Source organism: Oryctolagus cuniculus, chromosome 16, assembly GCF_051225735.1.
Source record: "Oryctolagus cuniculus isolate XC-2025 breed Fujian yellow rabbit chromosome 16, ASM5122573v1, whole genome shotgun sequence".
NCBI lineage: Eukaryota > Metazoa > Chordata > Mammalia > Lagomorpha > Leporidae > Oryctolagus > Oryctolagus cuniculus.
Window position 1 is genome coordinate 73857921 of NC_142882.1, and position 27860 is coordinate 73885780.

At 43.8% G+C, this 27860-nt stretch overlaps 2 protein-coding genes across 8 annotated transcripts in view; one reads left to right on the forward strand and one right to left on the reverse strand.

Moving 5' to 3' along the window:
- Nucleotides 1–21267: 21267 nt before the first annotated feature.
- On the reverse strand, nt 21268–26404 carry LOC103349464 (uncharacterized). 2 transcript variants are annotated; one of them, XR_016222700.1, is made up of 4 exons: nt 26226–26404; nt 24915–25026; nt 24526–24695; nt 21268–23663 (listed from the first exon to the last, which is right to left on the reverse strand). XR_016222700.1 is itself a non-coding variant. In XM_089315689.1 (3 exons), the coding sequence occupies exons 1-3, from the start codon at nt 26015–26017 to the stop codon at nt 24627–24629; spliced, it is 411 nt and encodes a 136-aa protein (XP_089171815.1). In that variant the 5' UTR covers nt 26018–26105; the 3' UTR covers nt 24526–24626. The 2 variants fall into 2 exon arrangements, 1 of the variants encoding a protein (XP_089171815.1); XM_089315689.1 differs by lacking the exons at nt 21268–23663; nt 26226–26404 and adding an exon at nt 25788–26105.
- The window catches only part of ICA1 (islet cell autoantigen 1), a 155825-nt gene continuing 153273 nt past the window's right edge, over nt 25309–27860 (forward strand). Inside the window, exon 1 of one of the 6 annotated variants that reach the window (XM_008261686.5) lies at nt 25309–25465. The gene's annotated coding sequence lies outside the window, so the exon portion shown is untranslated. Of the gene's footprint in view, nt 25466–25547; nt 25784–27860 lie in introns of those variants that run through there. The other 5 variants (XM_089315687.1, XM_051853319.3, XM_008261687.4 and 2 more) reach the window with 5 other exon arrangements.

The window sequence follows — 27860 nt, forward strand, 5'->3', positions numbered from 1 at the left end:
CTCAATAGGCTAATCCTCTGCCTATGGCGCCGGCACACCGGGTTCTAGTCCTGGTCAGAGCGTCGGATTCTGTCCCGGTTGCTCCTCTTCCTGTCCAGCTCTCTGCTGTGGCCCGGGAAGGCAGTGGAGGATGGCCCAGGTGCTTGGGCCCTGCACCTGCATGGGAGATCAGGAGGAAGCACCTGGCTCCTGACTTCAGATCAGCGCAGAGCGCTGGCCGCGGTGCGCTGGCCACAGCGGCCATTGGGGAGTGAATCAACGGAAAAGGAAGACCTTTCTCTCTGTCTCTCTCTCTCTCACTGTCCACTCTGCCTGTCAAAAAAAAAAAAAAAAGAATTCCCACAAACTGTGATACTACACATCTTTTCTCTGCTGTATTCGTGTGGCTCAGAGTGTGGTCCACGAACAAGCAGCATCAAAATCAACCGGGAGCTTCTTTAAAATAAGGAGTCAGGCCCTGCCTGAGACCTGCAGACTCCGACTGCATCTTAATAAGATCCGGGGGTGGGCTTACCAGCTGCTAAGACACTGATTGGCATACCCACATCCCATATCAGATCCCCTGGTCTCCAGCCCTAGCTCTCTTTCAATGCCAGCTTCCTACTAATACACATCATAAGAATCAGCAGAATTCCTGGGTTCCTGTCACTCCTATGGGAGACCCAGACTGAGTTCTGGGCTCTTGGCTTTAGCCTGGCCACATCCTGGCTGCTGGGGACATGTGGGCAGTAAACCAGCAGATGAAAAATCTGTTGCTATGTCTTTGTCTCTGTCTCTCTGCTTTCAAATGGAAATGAATGGGGCCAGCTCTGTGAAGCAGCAGGTTAACACCCTGGCCTCAAGTGCCGGCATCCCATATGGGATGGTTCTAGTCCCAGCTGCTCCTCTTCCGATCCAGCTCTCTGCTATGGCCTGGGAATAGCAGTACAAGATCACCCTAGTCCTTGGGCCCCTGCACCCGTGTGGGAGACTCGGAAGAAGCTCCTGGCTCCTGGCTTTGAATTGGCGCAGCTCCAGCCATTGCGGTCATCTGGGGAGTGAACCAGCGGATGGAAGACCTCTCTCTCTCTCTCTCTCTACCTCTCTCTGTAACTCCGCCTGTCAAATAAATAAAATAAATCTTTAAAAAAAAATACCTCTCTCCGTCTCTCCTTTCTCTGTGTAACTCTTTCAAATAAATAAATAAATCTTTTAAAAAAAATAGAATGGAAATAAATAAATAAAAAGTTAATCACACCCTCAGGGGGTTCAAGTGCAAACTAGAGTATTGCTGCCAAGGTCACCACAACCATCACTACCCCTACCCCACCCCACCCCTCACCAAGTCCACAAGAAGGCCTGTGAGATTGTAACACTTTCCAATTGAGACCTCATCAGAGCTGATACAATGAAAGATTCCTAGTAGCAACAACCATGTCTTCCGCACTTGGGCATTACAAAGACATTCTACAATCTCATTTTCTCAGTTACTCTCAGTTACCTGGTTAACTTTTAATCTGGTTTAGTTGTTTCAAGTGTTATCTCTTGCATTTAGTACCCTTGAAACTGGTTAGACTAGTGATAGGAAAAGCCGGCTCTAGCACCTGGTGCTCCCCGGCCACCACCCAGCCACAAAGGCAGATTAGAGAGCTTCAGCATCTGTTGTTGAGTAACACCTGCTCATTAGCTTATCTTCACAGTACCGCCACAGGGCTCCTGGGTTCTATGGAAAACGAATTCAAGATTACCATAGCCTCAGGAAACTTGCTTGGGTGGCCTCATCAGCAGAAATGGAGACAAATGATCTTTGGTCCTCCACTCTCTGATGCCAACCTCTTACTAACTGGGAAGCCCCTGGCTGCAAATCAAGACGTAAATCACCATCTGAACTTCAGTGGGTGGATTCCGGGATGAACCTGTAAACAGACTTCACTTCGCAGAGCCGAATAAATGCAATCTGGTCCAAGGGAGACTCCCAAGACCCACACTAGATGTGCAGAGCATGAGCTCATGGTGTGTGCAGGATGTCAGACCAATGTCTGTTGAATGAACAAATAAATCGAAAATGCAATAATGAACTGTTCTGGAACTAATATCCTTATGGGCAGTTTGTATTCCTAAATCTGTATGTTTCCCTGATGAATGAAATTTTACTTCTTTTTCATTCCTTATCATATTTGCATTCACCTAACAGCTCCAGAAATTGCACTGTGGTTAAGCAGAACAATACTGAAATCTAGACAGGGCCGATGTCCTGAGATAGATTACTATCTATGAAGTGAGAAGTTTAAACTGAGGTTCCATCCCTAGAAGATTGTGTAACCCAAAATTTGAAGTTCCAGTAGCCTCATAAAACTAGTGATGCCTCATCTGTGGGTTATTGTGCAATGTAAATAGGATGACACCTTTGGAGATTTGTAACGTGGCATGGCGTGTGGTGTGTTGAAAGTCAGCAGTAGCTCTCTGAACACTCCTCCTTTACCACACCCTCACCCTAGATGAATTGCTCTGTCTTTGCTTAAGCCTTGTCTTCATCCTTGCTGGACTCAAGAACTGCTTGAGGGGCTGGTGCTGTGGCACAGTGGGCTAAAGCCACAGCCAGCAGCAACGGCGTCCAATATGGCTGCCAGTTCTAGTCCCAGCTGCTCCACTTCTGACCTAGCTCCCTGCTGAAGTGCCTGGAAAAGCAGCAGAGGATGGCCCAAGTGCTTGGGCCTCTGCACCCATGTGGCAGACCTGAAAGAAGCTCCTGGATTTAGATTGGCTCAGCTCTGGCCATTGTGGCCATTTGGGGAGTGAACCAGCAGATACAAGACCTCTCTCTCTCTCTCTCTCTCTCTCTCCCCCTCTCCCCCTCCCCCTCCCTCTCCCTCTCCTTCTCTTTGTAATTGTGTCTTTCAAATAAATAAAATAAATCTTAAAAAGAAAAACATCTTGAAACCTCCTAAGGTAAGTAGATTAGTCTATTTCAATAAATTAGTGTAAGAGGCAGGACATAAAATTAGCTTTATTTTCCTACTTCCAAACTCATTGATTCATTTCTTCACACATAAATTCAAAAAAGTATTTACTGAGCACTTAGCAGGCATCAGATATTATCCAAATATGTCTAACTAGAAACAAGCCTCCTCAAGAGGGCATTCCATGATAGGTGTTGCCGTCAAATTACGTGCCAGTGTGAGAGAGGCCATGATTATTCCTGGGTCAAATGACATTCCACTTGATCCTGCTAATAGCATGTTGATTGCACTAGGTGCTAACACATCACTGAGCACTTCAGATTCTGCCAAACCAAAGCCACATGACTCAAATGCAGAAGACAAACACCAACAGTCCAAGAGAATGGAACACTAGTTTATGTATTGGATTTAGTAACAACAATCATTTAGCTTTGGTTGCAAGTGACTTTATGGCTTCTGTCTTTTGTGGTGGGAAAAACTCACCAGAAACAATCTACACTATAAATGTTAGAGATGTTTTCAGTGCTAAAGCTAGGAGGTGCAACAAAAAATAAATCTGAGAACAAAGGTACAGTTTCAAAGATAAACTATGAAGTCCTGGGAACATTATGAGAGAAATAAACCCAGACTAGATAGTATCTATAGATGGGAGGGAAAGATGGGACTTCTGGGTACAGGAGTGATTGGCAGGAGATTTGACCAAGATGAGAACATAGGTGGGAAGCAGGAGCACAGCCTCTTGGGGTTGTGCCAAGCCTCTGGGTTGTAGGGAACAGACTGCCCAGTGTTCAAACAGGCTGCAGAGACGTATTGCACCCCAGTCAGCTGGCCACAGAGACAGTGTTTCCATGATGCAACCACACCAGTACAGTACGGCAGCATCCTCAATCTTGATTCGCGTGAGTCATCGCGTTCCCTCGAATTCTGCCTGACTCAGAGCTGGCACTCTGTAAGGATTATTTGATGAAGGAGAATGAACTGAACCATAAATGTGTTTAGCTGTTCCTGTAGACCAGGACTTGGGAATTAATTGTGACATTTTAGTGTGTGTGTGTGTTCCATCTAATAGAAATTAAACTAACAAAATATATTTTATCCTATAAAATGATGCCATAAAAACTAAGGATTTTTTTTTACATTGTTATAACAGAAAGTCCAACATGGAAATGACTAAATTCTTAAATGTCTTGTAAATTCTCCTTGAAATAATGAAATGAAAGCTACCTGCCAGGCCTAGATGTCACTCCCCTTTCCCTTGTTCTGGTATTCATACGTTCTACCCAGAAAGTAAACATGTAAGTGCAGATATGCAATAAGGGCCGACTTGATAAATCTTAAAAAGTAGCTCATACCCTCCGATACAGCTTCTAAGAAAGCTAGATCGGTAGTCGCAGCTTGGGCCAAGACACTTAAATAATTTCTCCAGTCCTAGAAACAATAGACTGTACCTGTGTCACTGCTCAGAACAGAGAGCAGGCTATGACCACTGAGATAAAAGGAGGGACTATATAAAACTCGTCTTTAGTACAGGAGGTGCACCTTTGTCCCCACCTGTCCAAGCTGTCTTGTCCCCCACAGCTTACCTGCCAGCAGCCCAAGTAAGGCCACCCTCTGAGCAAAGACAAAAGGGAAGATGGCTGGGCCTCGCCCATATACAATGATAAAGCTCTGGCTCTCCTACCGTGTAATTCAAAAGCAGGGGAGAGAGAGAGAAGCATGCATGTTAAATGTGAACTGCATCCTGCAATACTGTGACTCTGCTCAGCGCAGCCTGCCTAGCTGTAAAAATATGAGAATGTAAACAATGAGATTTATTGGTATGTCCCCTAGGGACAGAAAACAAGGGTATGCTTAGAGATGAGAAATCTGCATGGAAAGAAAATGCTGGGGGCTGGCACTGTGCCATAGCTGGTAAAGCCACCGCCTGCAGTGCCAGCATCCCATATGGGTACCAGTTCGAGTCCTGGCTGCTCCACTTCCCATCCAGCTCTCTTCTGTGGCTTGGGAAAGCAGTAGAAGATGCTCCAAGTCCTTGAGCTCCTGCACTCACATAGGAGGCCCGGAAGAAGCTCCTGGCTCCTGGTTTCAGATCGGTGCAGCTCCAGTTGTTGCGGCTAACTGGGGTGTGAACCAGCAGATGGAAGACTCTCTCTCTCTCTCTCTGTACCTCTCCTTCTCTCTCTGTGTAATTCTGACTTTCAAATAAATAAATAAATCTTAAAAAAAAAAAAAAAAAAACAACAGAATGCTCAGCTCTCCTCAGGTGCTGTTGGAGGCTGCCACACGATGGGGTAGAGATTAAATGTCCCTTTTTGCTGCATCCTAAGGATCCAGGTTCTATCTAGTTCTGGTCAGGTTCTCCTGAATTCATGGACTGGAGCTCACATTAAGCATGGGGAAAGGGGGTTCTCCAGGAGAAAGGCTAAATATCAAGTCCTCAGAAAGCACAGAAGCCAGCAGCGCGGAGCCCTGGGCATTTTCTCCTCCCTGCCCAATCTGGTTCCATATTCTCTGACCTGTCAATCGCATCTCCCAGTCCCCTCCCACTTGTACCTCTGTGGCTTCCTGTGCTTACTCAGAAAGCTTTCTTCTTTAGCACCAACTTGTAGTAGAGTGCAGTCTTAGTTCCCAAGTCCATCTGGCCAGTTAGCTCCAGTACTAACCATGAGATGACAATTGTCCTCTGTGACAGGTGGTATATATATCACACCATGCTTGTTATCAGGTCACAAGAGAGATATCATCTTGCTCCCCCATTTGCTAACTTCCAGGGGTGCCTATACATGAGCCTTTTAAACTGCTGGTCAGGCGTGGGACCTCTCAGTTTGGTAAAATGTGGGCATTGCCAGCAAAAGAGGTCAAGTCAAGAATTCCTCCAACTGCTGCAGCCAGGTGCCCAGTGCACCGAGTGGATCTACCCAGTGCCTTCTGCTCTACCAGCTCTGGCCAAACAGAACTGGCTCATAGCAATGGCTCTGAATTAATTAAACTGTCTGAGTGGATTTTCCATTTTGAAAATTATTTCCTATTTCTCCTGATTCTTTTTTCATAAGCGACAAAGATCTAAAATCAAGACTTAATTTGAAAAGAGTCCATTTCCAGTGAGTGGAATAATTTTCACATAACTGCCAAGAGTTTTTCATGTGTCTAGCTTCGGTTTTGGTGTTAGATGAGTGATTTGACCAAGCTGATGCATAAGCAGATGATAGGAATTTATCATTCACATTCACGTGTGTTTAGTTTGCCATTTTCTTCAACAAAGATAGTCAAGATTTTGTAGTTTTTAAAAAAAGTGGATCTTAATGAAATTTTTTTCATGCACAAAAAAGTCACTTGGGTGATTTCATTGGGTAGTTTCAGAATGATTTGAATTATTAGTGTAATTTATCTGGTTATCATGTCTATAAATAAAATAGAGGTTCATTATGCAAGAAATAAGGTTCAAATCATACTAAGGGTTTTAATGTGCTATTTGTGGGTAGTATTAAAAATATAATTCAACAAAATTACAGCAGGAAAGAAACAATAAAAAATGTATCTTCACACGGTGTCCCGTCTACGACAGGCAGTGGATGGATGTCTGGCTGAATGAGTAGACACAGAGAAGCTAAATCAGATAAATGAGAGATGTAAGCTTGTAGACATGAAGAAACACAGGATAATTTTATATAGGGGACACAGAAAAACCTGTTTTTACATTCAAGATGATAAAATAAATGGTGTTCAAGTAGCTACTCAAAAGATAGGAGAGAAGAAGAAAATCATTTAGGTCAATATCAGAATGTTTTCATTCTCCTTTATAGAATTAAGCTAATAGGAAATGCTAAAATCTAACAATAATCATAGATTTAATGTATCAAGGAAGGAAAGAATTTTAATTAAATTTTACAAATAGAATAAATCTCATTTAAGGATGTATGCCTCTTCATAAAGGAATTAATATTAAAAACATTAGTGTAAGTTGAAAAAGATCAAGAGCATTGGAAAAATAAGAAGAAAAAGACAAAATTAATTTATAAAGATATATTATTGCAACACAGTAAGTAGCAATAATGCAGTAGCAGAGAACCATAACAGGAAGTCAGGAAGGAACTGGTTTCACAGTAATAGATTTACAAAAAGATAAAATGGGGGAAAAAAGAATCATTAGGAAATTTCCTGGCATAATGTGGGCTAACAGAAGCTGAAAGTGACATTTATTGTGTAGAAAATACACACACACCATCATACAGCCGAGGCATTAGAGAGGTTTATTTAGAGCTGACATTTCCTTCTTGTTTTAAGTCTTAAAGAGAGCTTGATCTAAAAAAAGAATTTCAGCTTAGGATTTTTAAATTATGTTCATAGTAAATAGCATATTAAAGATGAAAGGTCAAAAAATAACTTGTTTAAGATGATGTATCTTTCCACCAAACACTTTTCATGCTGTTCCAAGTCTTTTAAAACATCTCTAAGATAACACAGTGCACACACACAAGATCAAAGAGTCATATCTTTCCAAGTAAATGTGTTTTCTGTGTGATGAAGAGGATGATAGGTAAATATCACAAGGCTCTTCCAAGATCACAAAAACTCTTAACTTTAAATCATTGGGGAGGGGCCCAATTTCTTTGAGGCAACAAATTTTAAATTCTAGACATTTGTAAAGGCACATTAATTTTTCTGTGTCACCATAAATATAACTGCTTATGCATTTCAACAGTAAACATAATTTCTTATTCGTGTCTTGAAACACAAAATGCCTTCATTTTCCCTGGCAGGTTGCAACTTTCCTGATACACTTGATCTGTTCCCAACAATGCAAACCCAAAACTAAGGAAAAAAGAACAAAACTAAACCTTATTGTCATCCACTAAATGACTCTAAACACACTGGCAATCAAGCCAGAGAAAAGAGACATAATTTCATATATCTATCTAACGAGCCCTTAAAAATACTTTGAAGTTCTTTGAACGTTCAAGGTTAGGAGCTCTGGTTCCACCGCTAAAATAGCATTAAAATAAAACATACGGTTCCTTTTCAGTTCTGCTTTATGGTTAATAATGTTGAGTCAGGCACGTGTCCAGATCAGTATCCAATCAAATGGGTAACAGCAGCCAGCTCATCTCTGAATTTTATGGATCATAAGAAAGAGGGTTCATGTTTGCGAGTTTTCAGTCTCCAACTTGCTCAGTCCTCTGGGTTAATCAATCAATACCTAATAAATGGATGTGTGAGGGAAGGAGTAGACCAAGGGAGGAGGAGGAAAGGAAACAATTCCAGCTTCTTGGATTCTAACTTGAAACTAACTGGCCCAGGAACACACATTTTAACAAACACAGCCTGCCCCTAGGTAATTGTCAATGTGCAACAAAGAATATTAGGTTTCAGTGAGGCAGAGCTGGATCCACTAGCTTACAAGGGCCAAGAGTCAGATTTGCTTGTCTTATCAGAATTTCAAAATGCTGCTATATTAAACTTAGTGATTATTTTTCTGCCAGTTCATTTCTGTAATTTATTCATCTCTTATTTTAAATCCACCTTCTCAGAGAAAAGATTGAAAGTGCCTTATCATGGCATATTACTGCTTTTTGCTAATAAAATGATTAGAGAAAAAGCGGTAGAGTAAAATAGCATCTTAGACATTCAAGTAAGTAAATCACAGCTACATTTAGTTTCTAGGTTATGAGTCCACATGCAGAGATTTGCCCATTTGGAAAATGATTTCAGGATCATTAAAAAAAGAAGTCTCTCAGACTCTTCCTTTAGCACTGGTATGAGACAAGCAGAATAAATATTTCCCTACCCACTGTACCCTCGTTTCTAAGCCACCATAGTGAAGATTTTAAACTGGAAATGTCTAGCAGAAATCTGAAGTATTTAATTTTTTGTCCACTCCGCTTAACAATAATCAGAAGTAGAGTAATACCTACATTTCTATTAGCCATGCTTTAAGTAGTTCCAATGCAAGTTGATTTGGAGGGCACCTGAGAAGTGCTTTACTTCATTTACTTTTGCAAGCATGTCATGACCACCTACTACATGCAGACTTTCTGTAAGACACCAAAGTGACAAGCTCTAGTCAACAAGCCAACAAAGAGCTCAAAGGCCATTGGGGGGATCAACAAGGAAACAGAAAATTAGAAAATGACTTGGAAGCGTTAATACAAGACTAACCAGAGAGTGCAGTGATACTGAAGGCACAGGGAGACCTTCTTAAAGGAAATGATGGCTAACCTGAGTTCTAACATGAGAAGCAGGAGCTACCCAGGCCACGATGTTAGTAGACAAAGGGAAGAGAGTATGTTTGGGAAGGAGTAAAATGTGCATTCCCAGGCCCAGAGCCCATACAGAGCATAAAAATTTGGGTACTGCAGGCAGTTCAGAAAGCCTGGTTCTCAGAATTGGGGTGGAGTCAGGACGGATGGGTGGGTGTGGGAGGCAGGGCCCATCTCTCACAACATGGCGCCGAGAGGAAGTACAAGAATGTGGAATTGAAAGTTACAGAACATGACTGCTAGAAGTTGCAGGAGCTGATCCAACCTCTGATTGGAAGAGAACAGCGCGCTTAGCATGTGGACAGAGACCTGATTGGTGTGATGACTGTAGGAACGCCAGCAGGGCACGGATTGGTGGGAGAGGACTATAAAGGGGGGATAGAGACGGCACAGTTGGTTCGTTTGACTGTAATAAAAACCCTACTGAAGGGGGATCAACAGCATCTGGTGTTGTTCATCTGCGGGTGGAGGAGCGACAAGTGGTGCCGTGACTCGGATTTGGACTGCTGGAAGAAAGCCGGAAAGTACCGAGGAGAGAAAAATATAAACTAGGGAAAAACCTAGGAAGTGAAGTGAAAACTAGGGGAAACCTAGGAAGTGAAGTAAAAACTAGGGAGAACCTAGGAAGTGAAGTGAAAACTAGGGGAAACCTAGGAAGTGAAGTGAAAACTAGGGAAAACCTAGGAAGTGAAGTGAAAACTAGGGGAAACCTAGGAAGTGAAGTAAAAGCATTTACCGGGGACGCCCGGGAGACAAATTAACGGCATAAGAATTAGTTAGACCAAGGTACAATGGGTAACGTACCATCCACTACCAGGCTGCGACTGCTCCTAAGCCGCTTGCTAAAAACAACAGGGACTCCAGTAAAGGCAGCTACCGTTTGTGCATTCACAAGGGCGGTCGCAAAAACGTCTCCATGGTTTGTAGAGAATGGTGACTTAGAGCAACAACAGTGGAGACGAGTGGGGTGACAATTGCGTGCAGCTGGGGAATCTGTGGAAGTGCTGAGGCTGTGGCAGCTCATTGATCAAGTGCTCCAGGACCCCACGGAGAGGATAGGATTACTGCTTGATGAGGGGAGTGAGCTGCTGGAAAGGGTTCTTGCCGGGAAGAGGAGGAAGCTGAGGAGGGAGCCTCGCCCCGAGAGAGATACCAAGATTGTATCCTATCTTGACAAGGCTGGTGAATTTAACCATAGAGGATGAACCACCGCCCCGGTATCGGCCATTAGCATTACCAAAGTCTTCACCAGTAGAGAAAAGTCCCAAACCTGCTTGGGAGCAATACCAGGAACCAGGCCATGTGTTTCCTGTATTGCAAGATCAGCAAGGAAATAGAGGTTGGACGCCTCTTGATCATAAATTGCTTAAAGAGTTACAGCAGTCAGTGCAGCTGTATGGTATGATTGGTTGTTGGGCTTAGCCTTGATTGTAGGAGGATTTGGTGTGATGTATAATATTGAAGCAGCTTCAACGACAGCGACAGTCAGAGGTTGTCATCAAACAGGCGATGCTCGCCATGCAGTACTCTATGGGCACCCCTGAGGTGTGGCTTAGCATGTTGGATCGGTAGTCAAAGACAGGCACGTGTCCACCCCACAAAGAATAAAAAGAAGGGGGATCTGTGGGAGGCAGGGCCCATCTCTCACAACATGGCGCCGAGAGGAAGTACAAGAATGTGGAATTGAAAGTTACAGAACATGGCTGCTAGAAGTTGCAGGAGCTGATCCAACCTCTGATTGGAAGAGAACGGCGCGCTTAGCGTGTGGACAGAGACCTGATTGGTGTGATGACTGTAGGAATGCCAGCAGGGCACAGATTGGCGGGAGAGGACTATAAAGGGGGGATAGAGACGGCACAGTTGGTTCGTTTGACTGTAATAAAAACCCTACTGAAGGGGGATCAACAGCGTCTGGTGTCGTTCATCCGCGGGCGGAGGAGCGACAGGTGGGGAGGGCAATGGAAACACAGAAGTATGGCAGATGAGGTTTCTTCCTCTCACTATAGCTGCTTTCCCTTTCTCTGCTAACAGAACCTCAGAAGATTGGCAGAGATCCCTTGATTTAAAGAGAGCTAAGGAAAGAAGCAAGGTATTTTCATTTCACAGTCATGGGTCTGGGTTTGGGCATGTAATCCAGTTCTGGCCGAGATCAAAGGAACAGTTTGCTGCAGCTCCCTTTCCAGTTGGAAAACAGAGGGTCACCAGGAGAAATCTGTTGCTCCATTCTTCCCTGCGTGGAATGCTCACATAGGTCTATAAGTATCTAGAGCTACTACAGCCACGTTGTGAGCAAGGCAAAGAGCAAAGACTTGCAAAGAGCTGATGAAGTCACTCCCATTTAGTTGAGTTAATAAACCATGCCTTGAACTGTCTTTGTCTACACTCTGTAGTGGGTGAGAAAAGAGATGCTTTTATTTTTTTAAAAGATTTTAATTATTTCCTTGAGAGGTAGTTACAGACAGAGAGAGGGAGAGCCAGAGAGAGAGGTCTTCCATCCACTGGTTCACTCCCCAGATGGCCGCAACAGTCGGAGCTGAGCTAATCTGATGCCAGGAGCCAGGAGGTTCATCCGGATCTCCCACAAGGGTTCAGGGGCCCAAGCAATTGGGCCATCTTCTACTATTTTCTCAGGCCATAAGCAGGAAGCTGGATTTGAAGAGGAGCTGCTGGAACACAAACCGATGTCCATATGGGATGCCGGCACTGCAGGCAGAGGCTTAGCCCACTATACCACAGCACCGGCCCCACCTTTATTGTGTAACTCTATTTGCCCTGTGCTCTGCTTCTTGCAGCTCAGCATAGTCCTAAAGGTTCAGACCTGTGTGACCCATGTCGTGAAAGGCCTCACAAGCAATTCTTGTCAACAGCCTTTTACTTGCAGTGACAAAAGCCTATTTCTAACCTGCTTAGGTTGAAAAGCAGGATTTTAGAAGAATGTATTGGGATATTCGTGGGCTCCAAGCTGACCAACCAACTTCTGGAGAAACAGGAATACAACCAAAGTTTAGGGATAACTTGAAACAGGGCTTCCAAGACCACCCACGGATGCTCCTCTAGCACTCATTTCTGCTTCTTTCCCTGGGTTGGCTTCCTTCATCCTCATCGCTGACCAGGTTCCTGCACCTGGTGAAAAACATGTCAAGTGATAGCTCCCAAGCTTCTCCTCTTTTAGTTTCTCTCTCTCAGAAACAGCTGGCACATGGTTCTTCTGTTATTAAATACAGGCTCCAATTTTATTTCCATAGATTAAGCAGTAGGGCTAGGTGGCCAAAGTAATAGACAACCGTTTCAAAGGAGATTATCAGATTTTAAGCAGAAGAAAGCAAGAATTAAATTTGTAATTTAGAAAGGTTACCCTGGATTCAGGGTAGAAAAAGGATTGTGAGCATAGTACCGGGAGGCAGGGAAACTGCCATAATAATGTCAGAAATCATGGGGCCTACAAGATGGTGCAAGCCAAGTTTACGGCTCCTATTCAGGTTGCACTAATTTAGTCATTTGTAGTTGGTCCACCTTTCCATATCACAATAAAGAGTGTAACTTGTCAGTGTGGTGGTGGGAGGGAGTGGACAAAAAGAGCTATATACATAATTACAATTTTAAGTAAGGCTTCAGAAAGATTAATCAATTTGCTAGCTTTAATCATAATCTAACTCTTTTTGGAAAAAGTCAAGTTTTAAGATTCAGTAGGTTTCAAGTAATGTTGAGGCCAATTTTCATTCAATACTGGTTTAATATAAAATTGATAAATAATTTGCAAGTTTTTATAGGACATAAAATATGAAATATAAAAATCCAGTGGTCTATCTTTGTCCTATGAGCCTACCAATCCAACGTATTACAGCAGAAACTTGTTTACTGCATATTCTACCAAAAACAAGAGTTAATCTGAAATCAAAGGCAGATGAAGCCTTGGGCCATGTTAAGATGCTAGTAATGGGCCGGTGCTGCGGCTCAATGGGCTAATCCTCTGCCTTGCGGTGCCGGCACACGGGGTTCTAGTCCCGGTCGGGGCACTGGATTCTGTCCCGGTTGCCCCTCTTCCAGGCGAGCTCTCTGCTATGGCCCGGGAGTGCAGTGGAGGATGGCCCAAGTTCTTGGGCCCTGCACCCCATGGGAGACCAGGAGAAGTACCTGGCTCTTGCCATTAGGTCAGTGCAGTGCGCCGGCCGCAGCGGCCACTGGAGGGTGAACCAATGGTAAAGAAAGACCTTTCTCTCTGTCTCTCTGTCCACTCTGCCTGTCCAAAAAAAAAAAAAAAAAAAAAAACAAACTTGGATACATTTCAAACAAAATGTTAAAATATTAAATGGTAATGGCATGCAAAGCCAAGACACTGTGGAAAAAACTGTCCTACATGAAGGACCTCTGTGGATAAGACCCCAGTGGAAAGAAGTGGTCATCAAAGAAGGATGTGCTTTTCTCTGAAGGGAGGAAAGAGCTTCCACTTTGTTTATGGCCTTGCCTAAATATTAAAGGAGTCAGTGGATTCAAAAGGCTTCCATAACCTAGACAGCTCATGTCAAGAGTCTTGGGTGATCACTGATGTCATATATAAGGCTGTTAATTGTTAAATTAACAACAGGAGTCACTATGCATTAGGAAAAGGAGGGTGAAGGTGGGGGATGGGAACAGGAGAGGACAACAGAAATTTAGGGTGGGAGGAAAGTATGGGAAACTAGGACTGATAATGGCTTTAATTTCTTGATGACGCATTTGGTTCTGATGTAAGCTTTTGAAAATTTTGCAGTTGGGACAGAAACCAATCAAAATATTTCATGATTAACTTCATCCTCAGAGGTTAACCTGCAAGACATGAGCTCTGTCTTACTTTATTTACTATCCCACATCCAACTCCAACCCACAATGCACACATGCTACATATTGAATTTTTAGCATAAAGTAGGTACAAAAAGTATTTAAAATATTTATTTTGTGATTATCCAATACTAAGTTGGTTTAGAATAGATTAACTATACAATCCTAGGAGGAAAGGAAAGAATTTTTAAATTCCAAGTAAGAAACAGGTTGGAAAGACAATGGAAATAAGGCTGAAAAAATACAACAGCACAGAGACAGTGTAAAAGAAATCATCATTTCTTATAGTGAATCGTAAAGCTGTAGTGAACCAGAATTTAATATCAACTAAAGTAACCTAGGGAGAAATTCAAAATAATTTTGAGATTTTTAAGCTTGCTAATATAACAAGGAAAGAGTTGTGGGAAGAAAATAGTATTCCATCATAGCAAGTTTGAAATAATAAATGCTTTTTAAATCAATGATAAGCCATCTTAGTAGTGATGCCTTGAATTCTGAGAATAAAATACACAGCTGTAGTTAATGCTTGGAAAGTCAATTCAGGATCTTCTTTCCCGCATGTATCTGGATAACCTCAAACCCCTCAAGACGTAGTGAGACTCCTGAAGACTTCTACCTCTTCAAGTCTTCTTGTGTTTCTGCAGGTCTCCCAGATCGATGCAGCACTGACATCCAGGCATACGCCTGAAATATGAGGGAAAGAGAAGAGCTTGAACTGACATTCAGATTTTCCCATTTCCTGAGTAATTCACGTTTGCCAAGTTCATGTTTATCATAGGAGCCAGGGCACACAGCCATGCGCTTTAGCACTAGAACAATCCCAGAAGGTAGTCAAGTCATCAGAAGCATTAAATATTACACACCAAAGAAGGCTGGAGATCACGAAAACCAGCATTTCAGCGCATCTTCAAATGTGAGGATTTGTATTTTTTTCTAGTATCAAAATTTAAACCTTGATTTTTTTTTTTTTTTTTTGCAGCTGACGTCAAGCATCACCAAATGCTGTAAGTGAAAAAGGGAGCAGAGCACTCCCTTAACTTCTTTATGAGGGCACTGATCCCATACAAGGGCAGAGCTCTCATTACTTGATCATCCCCAAAATGCCCAGCCTCTTTCTCCTATCACATAGGTTCTCATGTGAATTTTGGAGGGACATATATTCAGACAATGACAATATCTAAAGTCCTTAGTTTGCATTAGGGCTCACTATTTTTATTGTACAGATAGTTCTGAAAAATACACAGCATTATATGCCCACTTTTACAATTATCATACAGAATTGTTTGTCCACCTGAAAAATCCCATGATTGTGTTCACCACTCCCTCTCCCCAGCCACCTGCCAACCACTCACCTTCTTACTGTCTGCTTAATTTTGCCTTTTCCAGGATGTCATACAGTTGGAATTATACACCATGTGGTCTTCCAGACTGACTTCTTTCACTTAGTAATATCCATCTAAGTTTCTAGCATATCTCTTAAATATTGAATACCATCTCATTGTATAGATGTGCCATAGTTTATCCATTCACAACTAAAAGATATCTTGGTTGCTTCAGATTTTTGGCAATTAAGCTGCTATAAGCATTCCTGTGCAGGTTTTTGTGTGGACATCTTTGCAACTCATTTGAGTAAATACCAAATAATGCAATTTTTAGATCATAAAAAATGCATATTTGATCTTATGATAAACTGCTAGACTATCTTCAACAGTGACTACATTTTGCATACTCACCAGCATTGGGTGTTTATTAGTATTTGGATTTTGGCTATTCTAATACATGTGTATCTCATTGTTTTAATTGACAACTTGCTGATTGTGTATGATGTGTAATTTTATGTTTATTTGCCATGTATATATCATCTTCAGTAAGTTTTTTGTTCAGATATTTTGTCCATTTTTGATTGTTCATTTTTTATTGTAGAGCCTGAAGAGTTCCTTGTATATTTTAGATAACAGTTTTTTAGCAGATATTTTTTGAAAATATTTTCCCCATATGTGGCTTGTTTTCTCATTATTTTGACAGTGTCTTTTGCAGAGAAGTTTTTAATTTTAATGAGGTATAACTTATCTATTTTTTCTTTCATGAGTCATGTCTTTGGTGTTATATCTAAGAAGTCCTTGCCAAATCCAACAGCATCTAGATTTTCTCCTATGTTCATCTTCGGTGAGTTTTATAGTTTTGTGGTTGACAGTGAGATCTGTGCTCCACTTTGAATTAATTTTTTGTAAAAGTCTAGATTTGTTTTTCACATGTGCACACTATCCATTACCTATTGACTTGCCTTTGCTCTTCTTTCAGAGAACAGATAACTGTATTTGTGAGTGTCTGTTTTGGAGCTCTTTGTCTATTACATTGATCTATTTGCCTATTCTTGTCCTCATCTACACCATCTTGATTACGTTCAAGACTTGCTATAAAGGTACAGTAAGGTCAGTTCTTCAGCAAGTTATTGACTGAGCAAAAACTAGAAGAGTGAGAGTTAGGAAATAGGGACTATAGTCCTTTTTTAAATAAGTAGATTTTTTAAAAGATTTTATTTATTTGAGAGGTAGAGTTACAGCGAGAGGGAGAGACAGAGAGAGAGAAGTCTTCCATTCACTGAGCCTATCAAAAGCCAGGAGGCAGGAGCTTCTTCTGGGTCTCCCATGCAGGTGCAGGGGATCAAACACTTGGACATCTTCGACTACTTTCACAGGCCATAGCAGAGAGCTGTAGGGAAGAGGAGCAGCCGGGACTTGAACTGGTGCCCATTTAGGATGACTGCACTGCAGGTGGAGGGTTAGCCTACTATGCCACAGTGCTGGCCCCAGGACTAAAGTTTTAATTCAGCCCCTTCCTCCATGTTCAGCCCACACTTCACCTGTACTGCCTTTACTATTTGAATTGAGTTCATGGTGATTCTACTAAACTGTACTTTGTAAAGAGATACGAAAGACCTAGAGAGTCCCATCCTAATAATCCACTGAAAACCTGCTCTTTATAGGACACTGTGCCCCTTGAGGGGTCGTTAGCTCCAATGCCTATAAAAAGCAGGATATAGCTGTGAACTTTGGGCTAAGCTTTGCTCAGACCAGTTCTGAGTCAGAAGAAAGATTGTTCTACGTGGCACATGACAGGCAAAATTCTCCACGGGTTCTAAACAGGATATCCCATTTTGATGCCATCACCAGCATTCTCTGCAGAAGTTGGTTTGTGTGAGAGTGGGTTGGATGGGGTGGAGAGCTCTATGATGTATGTGGAACTCTAAGCTGGTATAGCAATGAGAATAATTGCCTTTCTCTCCAGTGTAAAAAAAGCCTCCTCTTTTGATTGTAGGCTTAATTTTAACAGAGAGGAAGCTAATTTTAATTAACAAAAGTTAATGCTACTAATTAAACATTTGTTCTATTTTTTTCACGTTCACATACAAGTTTGCTTGAGGATATCACAAACACTTTGCTTATTGGTCATCGTAATTAGTCAATGTTCTTCAGTACCCCCTATTCATTATTAAGGATTATACAATTCAGGAATAAGTATATTCATTTTTTAAAAGACTTATTTATTTTATTTGAAAGCAGAGTTAGAGATACAGAGGCGGGGGTGGGGAAGGTCTTTCATCCACTGGTTCACTGCCCAAATGGTTGCAACAGCCGCAGCTGTGCTGATCTGAAGCCAGGAGGCAGGAGCTACTTCCAGGTCTCCCATGGTGGCGCAGGACCCCAAGGACTTGGGCCATCTTCCACTGCTTTGCCAGGCCATAGCAGAGAGCTAGATCGGGGGAGGAGCAGCCAGGACTTGATGGGCGCCCGCAAGGCAGGTGGCAGCTTTACCCGCTATGGTGCTGACCCCAAGTATATTCATTTTTGCCAATAAAATTTAATCTACACCTCAATTTCATTTTATTAAGTTTTAAAAAACGTTAATTTTCATCTACTTTAAAGGTAGAGTGACAGAGAGAGAGAGAGAGAGAGCGCATGCAAGCATGCACTTCCATCTGCTGGTTCACTCCCCAAATGTTCACCAACAGCCTGGGCTAGGCTAGATAGGAGCCAGGAGCCAGGAACTCCATCCAGGTCTCTCTTGGTAGAGATTAAGCCATCTTCTGCCTCCCAGGATTCATAAGCAGGAAGCTGGATCAGAAGTAGAACACCCAAGACTCGAATTGGCACTCTGTCCCAAGTGGTATTTTAATTCACTGTGCCATAACATCCACCCTATTTAATTTTTAAAATGTATTTTTATTACTGGGGGGCAGGGAGAGAGAGAGAGAAGATATGAATGAGAATCAGTTTGCAAGTGCCTGTAACAGTGGGGCCTGGCCTGGCCAAAGCTGGGAGTGAGGAACTCAATGCAGGTCTCCCAGGGCGTATGTTAGCAAGAAGCTGGAATAGGAGCAGAGCTAGGACTTGAACCTAGGTACTCTGATATGGGATGCTGGCATCCCAAACAGAGTCTTAAATACTGGACCAAAGGCCCACCCCTTTCTTCAAATACATATCAAACAATTTTAATAATTTATTAATTAATAATTAATAATTTTTAATAATTTATTTTTTCCCATAAATTTCATTCTTATGTCTCATCTTAATCTTCCTGCAACTCTGAATGGAAAGTGATTCACCCCTTGCTAATGAGGTGAGCTTTAGAGGGACTTATGTGAATGGCTTTTATTAAAGACATTAATAACAGTGTAGGCTCTACCTTAACTTCCACTGCTATGGGACAGGTACCAAGAGCACATTTATTACTTCCAAAGGGGAAAGGGCTGGGCTGAAGCCTGGAGCTGAGAACTCAGTCCTGGTCTCCCTCAGGAGAGGCAGGAACCTATTTCTAAGGCCAAAACCACTGCCTTCCAGGGTCTGCATTATCCCAAACCTGGACTCGGGACTAAACTCAGACATTGAATCCTGGTACTCTCACTCAGGATGTGGGCAAATTAAAAGGCATCTTAACTGCTAGGCCAAACATTGCACCAGGTTTTTCGAAGTGATGAAAATTTTCTAAAGTTAACAGTGGTGATGCATACATGTATCTGTTAATATACACAAAGCCATTAAAATGGTGTATTTTATAATTTATTAGGAATGGCAGTATGTGAGATATATCTCAATAAAGCTGTTTAAAAAGAAGTAAAATGGGTAGGCATTTGGCATAAGAGTTAAGGTGCTGGTTGGAGCACCTGCATCCCTTATTGGAATGCCTGGGTTTGAACCCTGGCTCTCCCCTCGATTCCAGCTTCCTGCTAGTGTGCACTGGGGGAGGCTGCAGGTGATGGATGGGGTAGTTGGGTCCCTGACCTCCCCTGCCAGTGCCCACATGGGACACCCAGATTGGCTTCTAGGTTTCTGGCTGCAGCATGTCTCAGTCCAACCCTTTTCAGGCATTTTGGGGGTTGGCCTAGCAGATGGGCGGGTAGGAGTATGCTCTCTTTGTCTTCTGCTTGCAAATAAATAATTACATATATTTATATATACTTTGTGTGTGTATGAAAAAGGAATTAGGCCTTCATAAATAACTGAAGCACACACACAAAGTAAATGTGATCTTTTCCAGGAATAGTTTCAGTGTAAGAACAGCATACACACAATAACCAAAATATATGAATTATCTCATTTTTCTGGATGCTGAACAAATTCTATGATCACTAAGAAGCTAAATATAACAGGACATAAAGAGAAATAACTCGGGTCCATCCATTGGATGTGTGTTGATGGTAGGAAAGAAAGTTCCTATTGTACAAAAGTTTTGGCAGAATTCTGTGGCTTTATAACAAAATCTTAGTCTTTATAGCTATCTCTATTTTAATTAAGCAGAATCAAACTATTTACCTTCCAAAACAGTCCTTTTAAGGTAGGCACAAACAGATAATGATGAATTTCATAGAACTGGATTTAATGACAACAGGATGGGATGGAGCAATATTTCGTCCTGACAGCCTAGTACTGATAGAGGATACCACTAAAGATGAAGCAAAACCACTCCCTACCCCATCTGCCTAACCTACCTTCCAATAAAGAACGGAAGAAAATAAACAAACAAAAAAACCAAAAGAATTCTGGCATGCCAGTCCCACTTTATACCTTAATTCTTAAAACATAAGAGTGGGAATAAGAGAGGGAAGAGATGTATAATTTGGGGCATGCTCGGGCTGACTTGCCCCAATTGGTAGAGTTGGAAACATACCAGGGGATTCCAATTCAATCCCATCAAGGTGGCATGTGCCAATGCCATCTCACTACTCCAAGTGATCAATTTCAGTTCACAATTGATCATAATGAAAGGACTAAGAGTCAAAGGGAGCACATAAACAAGTCTAGTATCTGCTAACACCAACCGATAGAATAAATAAAGGGGAGAGTGATCCAACATGGGAAGTGAGATACTCAGCAGACTCATAGAATGGCGGATGTCCTAAATAGCACTCTGGCCTCAGAATCAGCCCTAAAGGCACTCGGATCTGGCTGAAAAGCCCATGAGAGTATTTCAGGCATGGAAAGCCAAGACACTCTGGCAAAAAGATCTCTGTGAGTGAGATCCCAGTGGAAAGAACAGGTCTTCAAAGAGGGAGGTGCCTTTCTCTGAAGGGAGGAGAGAACCTCCACTTTGACTATGACCGTGTCTAAACAAGATAAGAGTCGGAGAACTCAAGGGGCTTCCATAGCCTTGGAAACTCATAACGGGTGCATAGGGAGATTACTGATGCCATAAACAGGAGTGTCAATTGGTAAAGTCAACAACAGGAGTCACTGTGCACTTACTCCTCATGTAGGATCTCTGTCCTTAACGTGCTGTACACTGAGGCTTAATGCTATAACGAGTACTCAAACAGTATATTTCACTTTGTGTTTCTATGGGGGTGCAAACGACTGAAATCTTTACTTAATGTACACTAAACTGATCTTCTGTAAAAAAAAAAAAAAAAAAAAAAAAAAAGAAAGAAATTATCAATTCCCAACTTGACTCTCACTGGGATTAAACATGACAATAGGTCTGATCTGATTTCATCATCATTTAAAAAAAATCATCTATTATTTTTCACTTTATGTTTCTGTGTGGGAGCAAACTGTTGAAATACTTACTTAAGGTATACTAAGCTGATCTTCTGTATATTAAGATAATCGAAAATGAATCTTGATGTGAATGGAAGGGGAGAGGGAGTGGGAAAGGGGAGGGTTGTGGGTGGGAGGGACGGTATGGGGGGGAAGCCATTGTAACACATGAGTCGTACTTTGGAAATTTATATTCATTAAATAAAAGATTAAAAAAAAACACAGTAATTTCTGAGACATTTTCAAATTAATGCTAGTATTTTGAATCAGCAATTTAATTTTAAGAATAGTTCATAAAGGAAATTAGTTTTTCAGAAAATGGGCTTCATGAGATTAAGGGATCTTTTGGCTGATAATTTTGGCCAAGTTGCTTTCCCGTCTTTTCACTCTTAGGTAATGTAAAATGTATTCAGTCAGTAATGCACAACATCTATTGAGGCTGGAACAGTGTCCTATTCTTAAAGTATGGAATATGTATTTGTTTCAAGTGGAACTTAATCCATAGGCCATCTCTGATTTATTATTCATTCCACATTGTCTAGATTTGACTGAATCAATTATCTTTGTTTTTCATGTATATGTATGTGTTTATAGAATTAATACATGGACTTGAATACACAAAGCATTCACTTCCATGTAATGTCATCCATTTCAATGAGTTGTTGGTATACATTTTAATGTTCTAAATGTTCTACACTCTCAGCCAATATAAGCAAGTGAGGCAGGAACATGTTTTCCCTTGGGGAAAGGGCACCATTGGGCAAATGAATGCTCTGTCATTCATTCCAGACAGATGTTTATAGTCTCCTTCAGCTCGGAAATCCTGCTGTTTTTTTAGTCTTCTTTGAAGAGTGAACCAGTGGATAGGCCCTCTCTCTCTCTCTCTCACTCTCTCTCTTCCTCTCTCAAAAGAAAGGAAGGAACCCTGTATGCTTTAACTCTCACTTCCTACTCTCTCAACCCTAAATGATCACCAGTCTACTTTCCATGTCTATAGTCTCCCATTCTGGAATTTCATATGAATGAAATAATATAATACATGAAGTGTTCTGACTTCTTTCCCTAGAATACTGCTTTTCAGTTTGATCTAAGTTGTAGCATACATTAGTACCTCATTACTCTATAGCTGAATAATACTTTATCACTGAATATACATTTCGTTTGTTCATTTGTTCACTGATGCAGAGTTGAGTTGTTTCAACCTTCTATTTTGAATAATACTTCTATAGACTGTTCTGTGCAAATTTTGTCTGGACGCAAGGTTTCATTTCTCCTGAGTATAGACCTAGGAGTAGAATGATGGAGCTCTATGGTAACTCTATGATTACTTTTTTTTGAAGATTTATTTATTGATTTGAAAGGCAGCTAGGGAGAGAGAGAGAATATCATACTCTTCACTCCCTTCACTCTCCAGATGGCTGTGACAGTCAGGACTGGGCTGGGCTGATGCTAGGAGCTTCTTCTGAGTATCCCACATGGGTACAGGGGCCCAAGCAGTTGGGCCACCCTCCACTGCTTTCTCAGGCCATTAGCAGGGAGCTGGCTTGGAAGTGGAGCAGCTGGCACTTGAACTGATGCCCATATGGGATGCCAGTGTCCCAGGTAAGGTCCTAACCCACTACACCAAAAGGTCGGCCCCAACTCTGCTTACTTGTTTGAGAAAGTGCCTGACTGTTTTCCAAGTTGGCTGCATCATTTTACCTTCCCAGCAGCAGTGCAGAGGGTTCCTATTCTGCATGTCCTCACCTGATTTTAACATTAAACAGTCCTTTGCTGAGGAGGGTAGAGTAGAACACCCCACCAGGCAACACACCAACTCCTATCCCAGTCTACCCACTGTGATTTACAGCATCTGTGGATAGTAGCCAAACAAACTTCCTAATCTAGTTAGTCCTTTAAGAACATCTTCAACTTGGGAAACTCAGAAAAAAAAAAAAAAGTTGACTAAAAAATTCCTTGTCATCCTGCTGCAGGCTGGAAAAATGCCCCTTCTTTCTTTCTTTCTAATTTCAGATCCCACCACTCGGTAGCCATTCTTTGCAGAAACTGTTTTAGTTTCTCGTAAGCATCTCATGCCTGTTCTGCGAGACAAACAACCTGATGATACCCTGCAGATGGACAAGTCGTTAAACAGAAAGGAAGAGCGCCTGGGTTGCAGAATGAACAATAACTTATTGTTTCCTTCCTCAAATATTGTACTACGTGTTAGAACAAAATTGAGAACGATGGAAAGTTGGTTAACATTTTCTCTTCAGCCCTGTGGGAGTCCAGGGGATGTCAGTGTCACGTTGCCCAGGCAGGGCTCCCCTCACACACTTGGTTATGTCTCCACATTGAGTCTGACTGTTACCAGGAGAGGTGTTACAGTCAAAGCCGACCTTTCCACCTTTGCCTTTGGAAAAGTAGAAGGAAACCCAAGGAATAACAAAAATCGGCTTTTCCACTCACTCTCCCAGTGCTTTTTCCCCGCATGATCTGCATGTTGAGGGGGTACTTTGAACACACAGGGTTGGTATTCTTCTGGATCTCTTGTAACAAATGTCAGTATCTGCCTTGAAGTCAGCCTTGGATAAATGGGGCTTCTGACACATTTTCATGTAACCAGTGGAACACTGCTGGTGGAAAGGAGACCGTTACTGAGCAGGAAATACTGTTTTTCCTGTGTGTTTTCTACTCCTTTCTTAGGGTTTCATTTAGCCAACATTTGTTGAGTACTAACTGTGTTAGAAATAGCACTTCAAGGCCGGCGCCGTGGCTCACTAAGCTAATCCTCCGCCTTGTGGCGCCGGCACACGGGGTTCTAGTCCCGGTCGGGGCGCCGGATTCTGTCCTGGTTGCCCTCTTCCAGGCCAGCTCTCTGCTGTGGCCAGGGAGTGCAGTGGAGGATGGCCCAAGTGCTTGGGCCCTGCACCCCATGGGAGACCAGGATAAGTACCTGGCTCCTGCCATCAGATCAGTGCGGTGCACCGTTCGCAACGCGCTGGCTGCGGCGGCCATTGGAGGGTGAACCAACGGCAAAGGAAGACCTTTCTCTCTGTCTCTCTCTCTCACTGTCCACCCTGCCTGTCAAAAATAAAAAATAATAAAAAATAGCACTTCATTCTATTAGAAATAATAATCTGTTAACAGTTCTTAGCCTTTCTCTTTTTTAAAGACCTTTTCTGCCTTTTTCCTTCCTTACAAACAGAAATCATTCAGCATCTGTAGGGGTTATTTGAATGTTTCTTGGGAAAGCCAAATATACAGGAGCCATGCTTTTCTCTCTCGGAATTTCTCCAAGATCTTAGTTTCTCCATAATTGGCTGTTTTGTAGACCACATTCACTCTTGGCTCATTTGTAAGCATTTACTAATGGTCTGATTTTCATCAGTTCTGTGCTTTTGCCCATACTAAGACAGGATCAAATCTATGATAAGCAGTCTCTAAAGTGTTTCTTTAAAAGTTACATAAATTTCCAGATCTGCACCACTTAATTACCTGTCTATAAGAATGTCAATGTATTCTCCCTCAATTCTTTTTCTCCATCATCCTGGCCAGACACCAGTTTCTGCCTGGAGATTAAGCTAAGTGTCTCTGGTTCAGACAACCATGGCTTTAAACCCCAGCGTTCGGCAGTCTCCTGGTGGCACTCTGGGCAGTGTGTTCATCTGTCAAAGAAGGATCATTTCACACTGAATATTGGGTTGCTGCAAGGGTTAATGCAAAAGTACAATTTAGGACTGGCACATGGGCACCCCATGCATGTTAGCTGAGGGCTTTAGCATTGCCCAGTGAGCATCTTCCACCCCATCCTGTTAAATTGTTTCAGCCAGTATTTGCTTATAACACAAGGTGGGAGGGAGCCGCAGCACAAGGGGGTCCCATGCCAGCTCAGGTAGTATTAGGAGGCACCTATTCCAACGCCGTTTGCTCCCGTGGTCCGTGCACTGCAGGTAGTCCAGGAAAAAAAAGGGGTTGGTTCTTTCCCGGTGACAAATGCTAAGAGAAAAAGAAACCGATTACAAGTGGCAATAAAGCAAGCAAGACAGATAGGTGGGAATAGAGTGTGTTTCTGGACCTTTCCCCTGTAAGCCCAAAGTCGGTTTTCAGGTGTAGACCTCTGTTCCGTTCCTTAGCACTGTAGCCACGAAGTCATCTGTCCCTTAAAGCCACAGCAGTCTTAACATGTAAGCAAGACCCACGCACCAGGCAGGCACCGGGGAAAGCTGGGGCGTTTGCTACAGCTCCCACCTGTGGCCAGGTCATTGTGACGCAAATGCTATGGACACGTGGAACACCTGCGGGAGAGCGGGGGCGGGGTCACCCTGCGTGAATGAACGCAGCGGGGATACCCCAGGAAATGGGGGTCCAGGGAAGGCCCCAGGGAACCGAGAGAGGGAAACCCACTCTCCTCGTCCCCGGGCCCGCTTCAGGCCAGGTGAGGCCTTCGCCCCGCTTCCTCCGGCCTCGCAGGTGCTGCGGCCCCGCTGGGAGGGGTCCCGGGGAAGGAGGCGGCGGCGGGAGGGCGGCAGAGGCGCGGCCGCCGGCTCCCCCCGGCCGCTGCGCTGCGCTGCGCTGCGGCGCGCACCGACTGCTCCGGCTGCGATTCCGGCTGCCGGCGGCCGCCGCAGGAAGGGCCGGCTCCTGCGCTCCCCCGCCCCCTTCCCCGGCCTTCTGCGGACGCTGACGTCGGGTGAGGGAGCCGCAGGGACGCTCCGACCGCGGCCGCGAGGTTCCCGGGGGCCGGGGCTCCGAGGTACCTGCCCTCCGGGGCCGGGGCGGGGGCGCGCCGGGCGGGCTGCGGGCTGCAGCAGGGGACGCCCGGCGGTCGGGGCCGCCATCCAGGGCTGCCTCGCGTGTCCCCCGCGGCGCCGGCGGGTGACAGGCAGGTCGCCTTCGGCGGCCCCTTTCCCCCCGTGCGGGAACTGCGTCGGCTTCCCCTCCCCCGCCTCCCTCCGGCCTGGGCAGGTCTGGAGGATGCGCGCGCCATGAGAGCGTGCGTCAGCCCCGGGGGAACGGGAGGGCGAGTCCCGGCTCCGGCCCCACCTCTGGCCCCGGCGCGGGGAACACCCGCACCCACCCCACCCACCCACGCCGCGCTGAACCGCGCCGCGGCTCCCCGGCGGCTCAGGCCCCAGGACCCCCAGGTTTCCCCTGGCAGGGACTTGCGTCCAGGGCTGACTTGTTGACAAGTTCACCTGCCGCTGTGCCTCCGGGCCGGTCTTTGGCGAGGGCGGCAGGGAGCAGATGGGAACCGTTTGGTAACCGTCAGCGCCTGGAGGCCTGGGCTTGCTCCCCTCCCCTCGCGGGCCAGGTGCTCCCTAGTTCTGGGACCGCCTGGGGCAGGAGCCCCCCACCCTCAGCAGGCCAAGCTCCTGCAAACCTTGGCGCGCCCGTTTCCTTTGGGTGCTGCCGACTCCGCCTTTCCTGCCCTGGGGCTGTTGCAGCTCCTGCTTCCTCCAGAAAGCAGCATATCCTGCTATTATGTCTGCCTTTCCCCCAGCGGTTCTCCATTGAGCTTCCTCGGGGCCTTTTCCCTCGGATTCCCCCCAAGTCCTTCAGCTTCTCTTTGGGATCTTAGCAAGTGCCGCGGCCGGCCGCTGGCGAGAAGCAGTGCCTGTGTGATAGTTGAGAAAGAGAATCATGTCTCTTCTTGTAGATAGGGTGAAGAAAATCTGCACAAGACAGGATTTTGTCAATGAACCCGGGTGACGGATGTAGGAAGTCGGTTCTGGTAATTGCAAAAATTGTCAGCCAGGGCTTGGAAAATGTATCACCAGCTGGTTTGAGAATGACCCTGAACAGAGGAGGGAAGGTCCTATAAATTCTGACTCATTGCAAACATGCTTCTCTCCATACATTTCAGTAACGACTCTATGGAATATTCTCAAATTGGATTCCAGTGAAATGGGAAATGCTTCATAGTTTGAAATCCGTGCTGCCTACTTTTTGTTACACACACAAGCGCACACATCCTAAAATTTCTTTGTAGTGAGTTTTCAAACTGAAGAATTTCGTTTTAGCTTTCTGTATTTTTGAAACATCCTGTGTAGGGAATATCATAGGAATGGAATCAATTCATAATCATTAATAGCTCAAGTATGGCTGTTTGGTTTTACACACATATTTAATTCAGGAGATGTATCTTAAATAGGTAAACAGTTACAGTGTTATTAAAGAAGAATCTTTTGAAAAGGTAGCAGTGAAGTTACAGAGTGCTCCTGGTAATTGGTTGAAAAACCGACCCTGGGTTGTCCACTCAGGGATCAGTGGACACTGAAGATGCCGGTAATAGCCTAGGTGGTGTGTTTTCTAGCCGCATCCCTTATTTTCGGTACACTGGAGTATCCATCTGACTGCTTTCTCTGGAACCTTCATTGCTGTGTGTATCCCACCCCATCAACCTTAAGAAAAGTATAGAATTTTTTTTTACTGAAACCCTATAATATTGCTGCAGTTTCAAAGAGTTTGACCCAACTGCACATCCTTCCGGGAACAAGCGGTTTTATCAGAGGTAGGGAGGGGTGGCGACTGTGAGGTGAGAGGTCGGTGTTGGTGTTGACTTTAGGGTCAGGGAGATCTCAGATCCAGGAGAGGTTGGGGAATCACGAAGAATTTTCTCTTTATTGACTGACCTGATGACTGGAAGCTAAGGTGGGTGGCAGTGTGTATGATCAGTGTACAGGACACCTGTGTCCTTTGTATTCTGCCTGCATCTTCAGACTTAGGAGACCCATGGTCAAGGATGCTGTCTGCATATGTGTGTCCATGGGAGAATTTTGATAGCTAATTAATGAGCCTTATCCTCACCCCTACAGATGCAACCTCAGCAG

Excerpts from the sequence above, each read along its gene's own strand:
- LOC103349464 (XM_089315689.1), bottom strand. The coding sequence starts at position 26,017 with ATGGCGCGCGCATCCTCCAGACCTGCCCAGGCCGGAGGGAGGCGGGGG. Across the intron at positions 25,027-25,787 it reads GCCCCGGCCCCGGAGGGCAG|CATTTGTCACCGGGAAAGAA; the intron begins GTACCTCGGAGC and ends TTTTTCTCTTAG. Across the intron at positions 24,696-24,914 it reads TCCTAATACTACCTGAGCTG|ATGAACACACTGCCCAGAGT; the intron begins GCATGGGACCCC and ends CTTCTTTGACAG.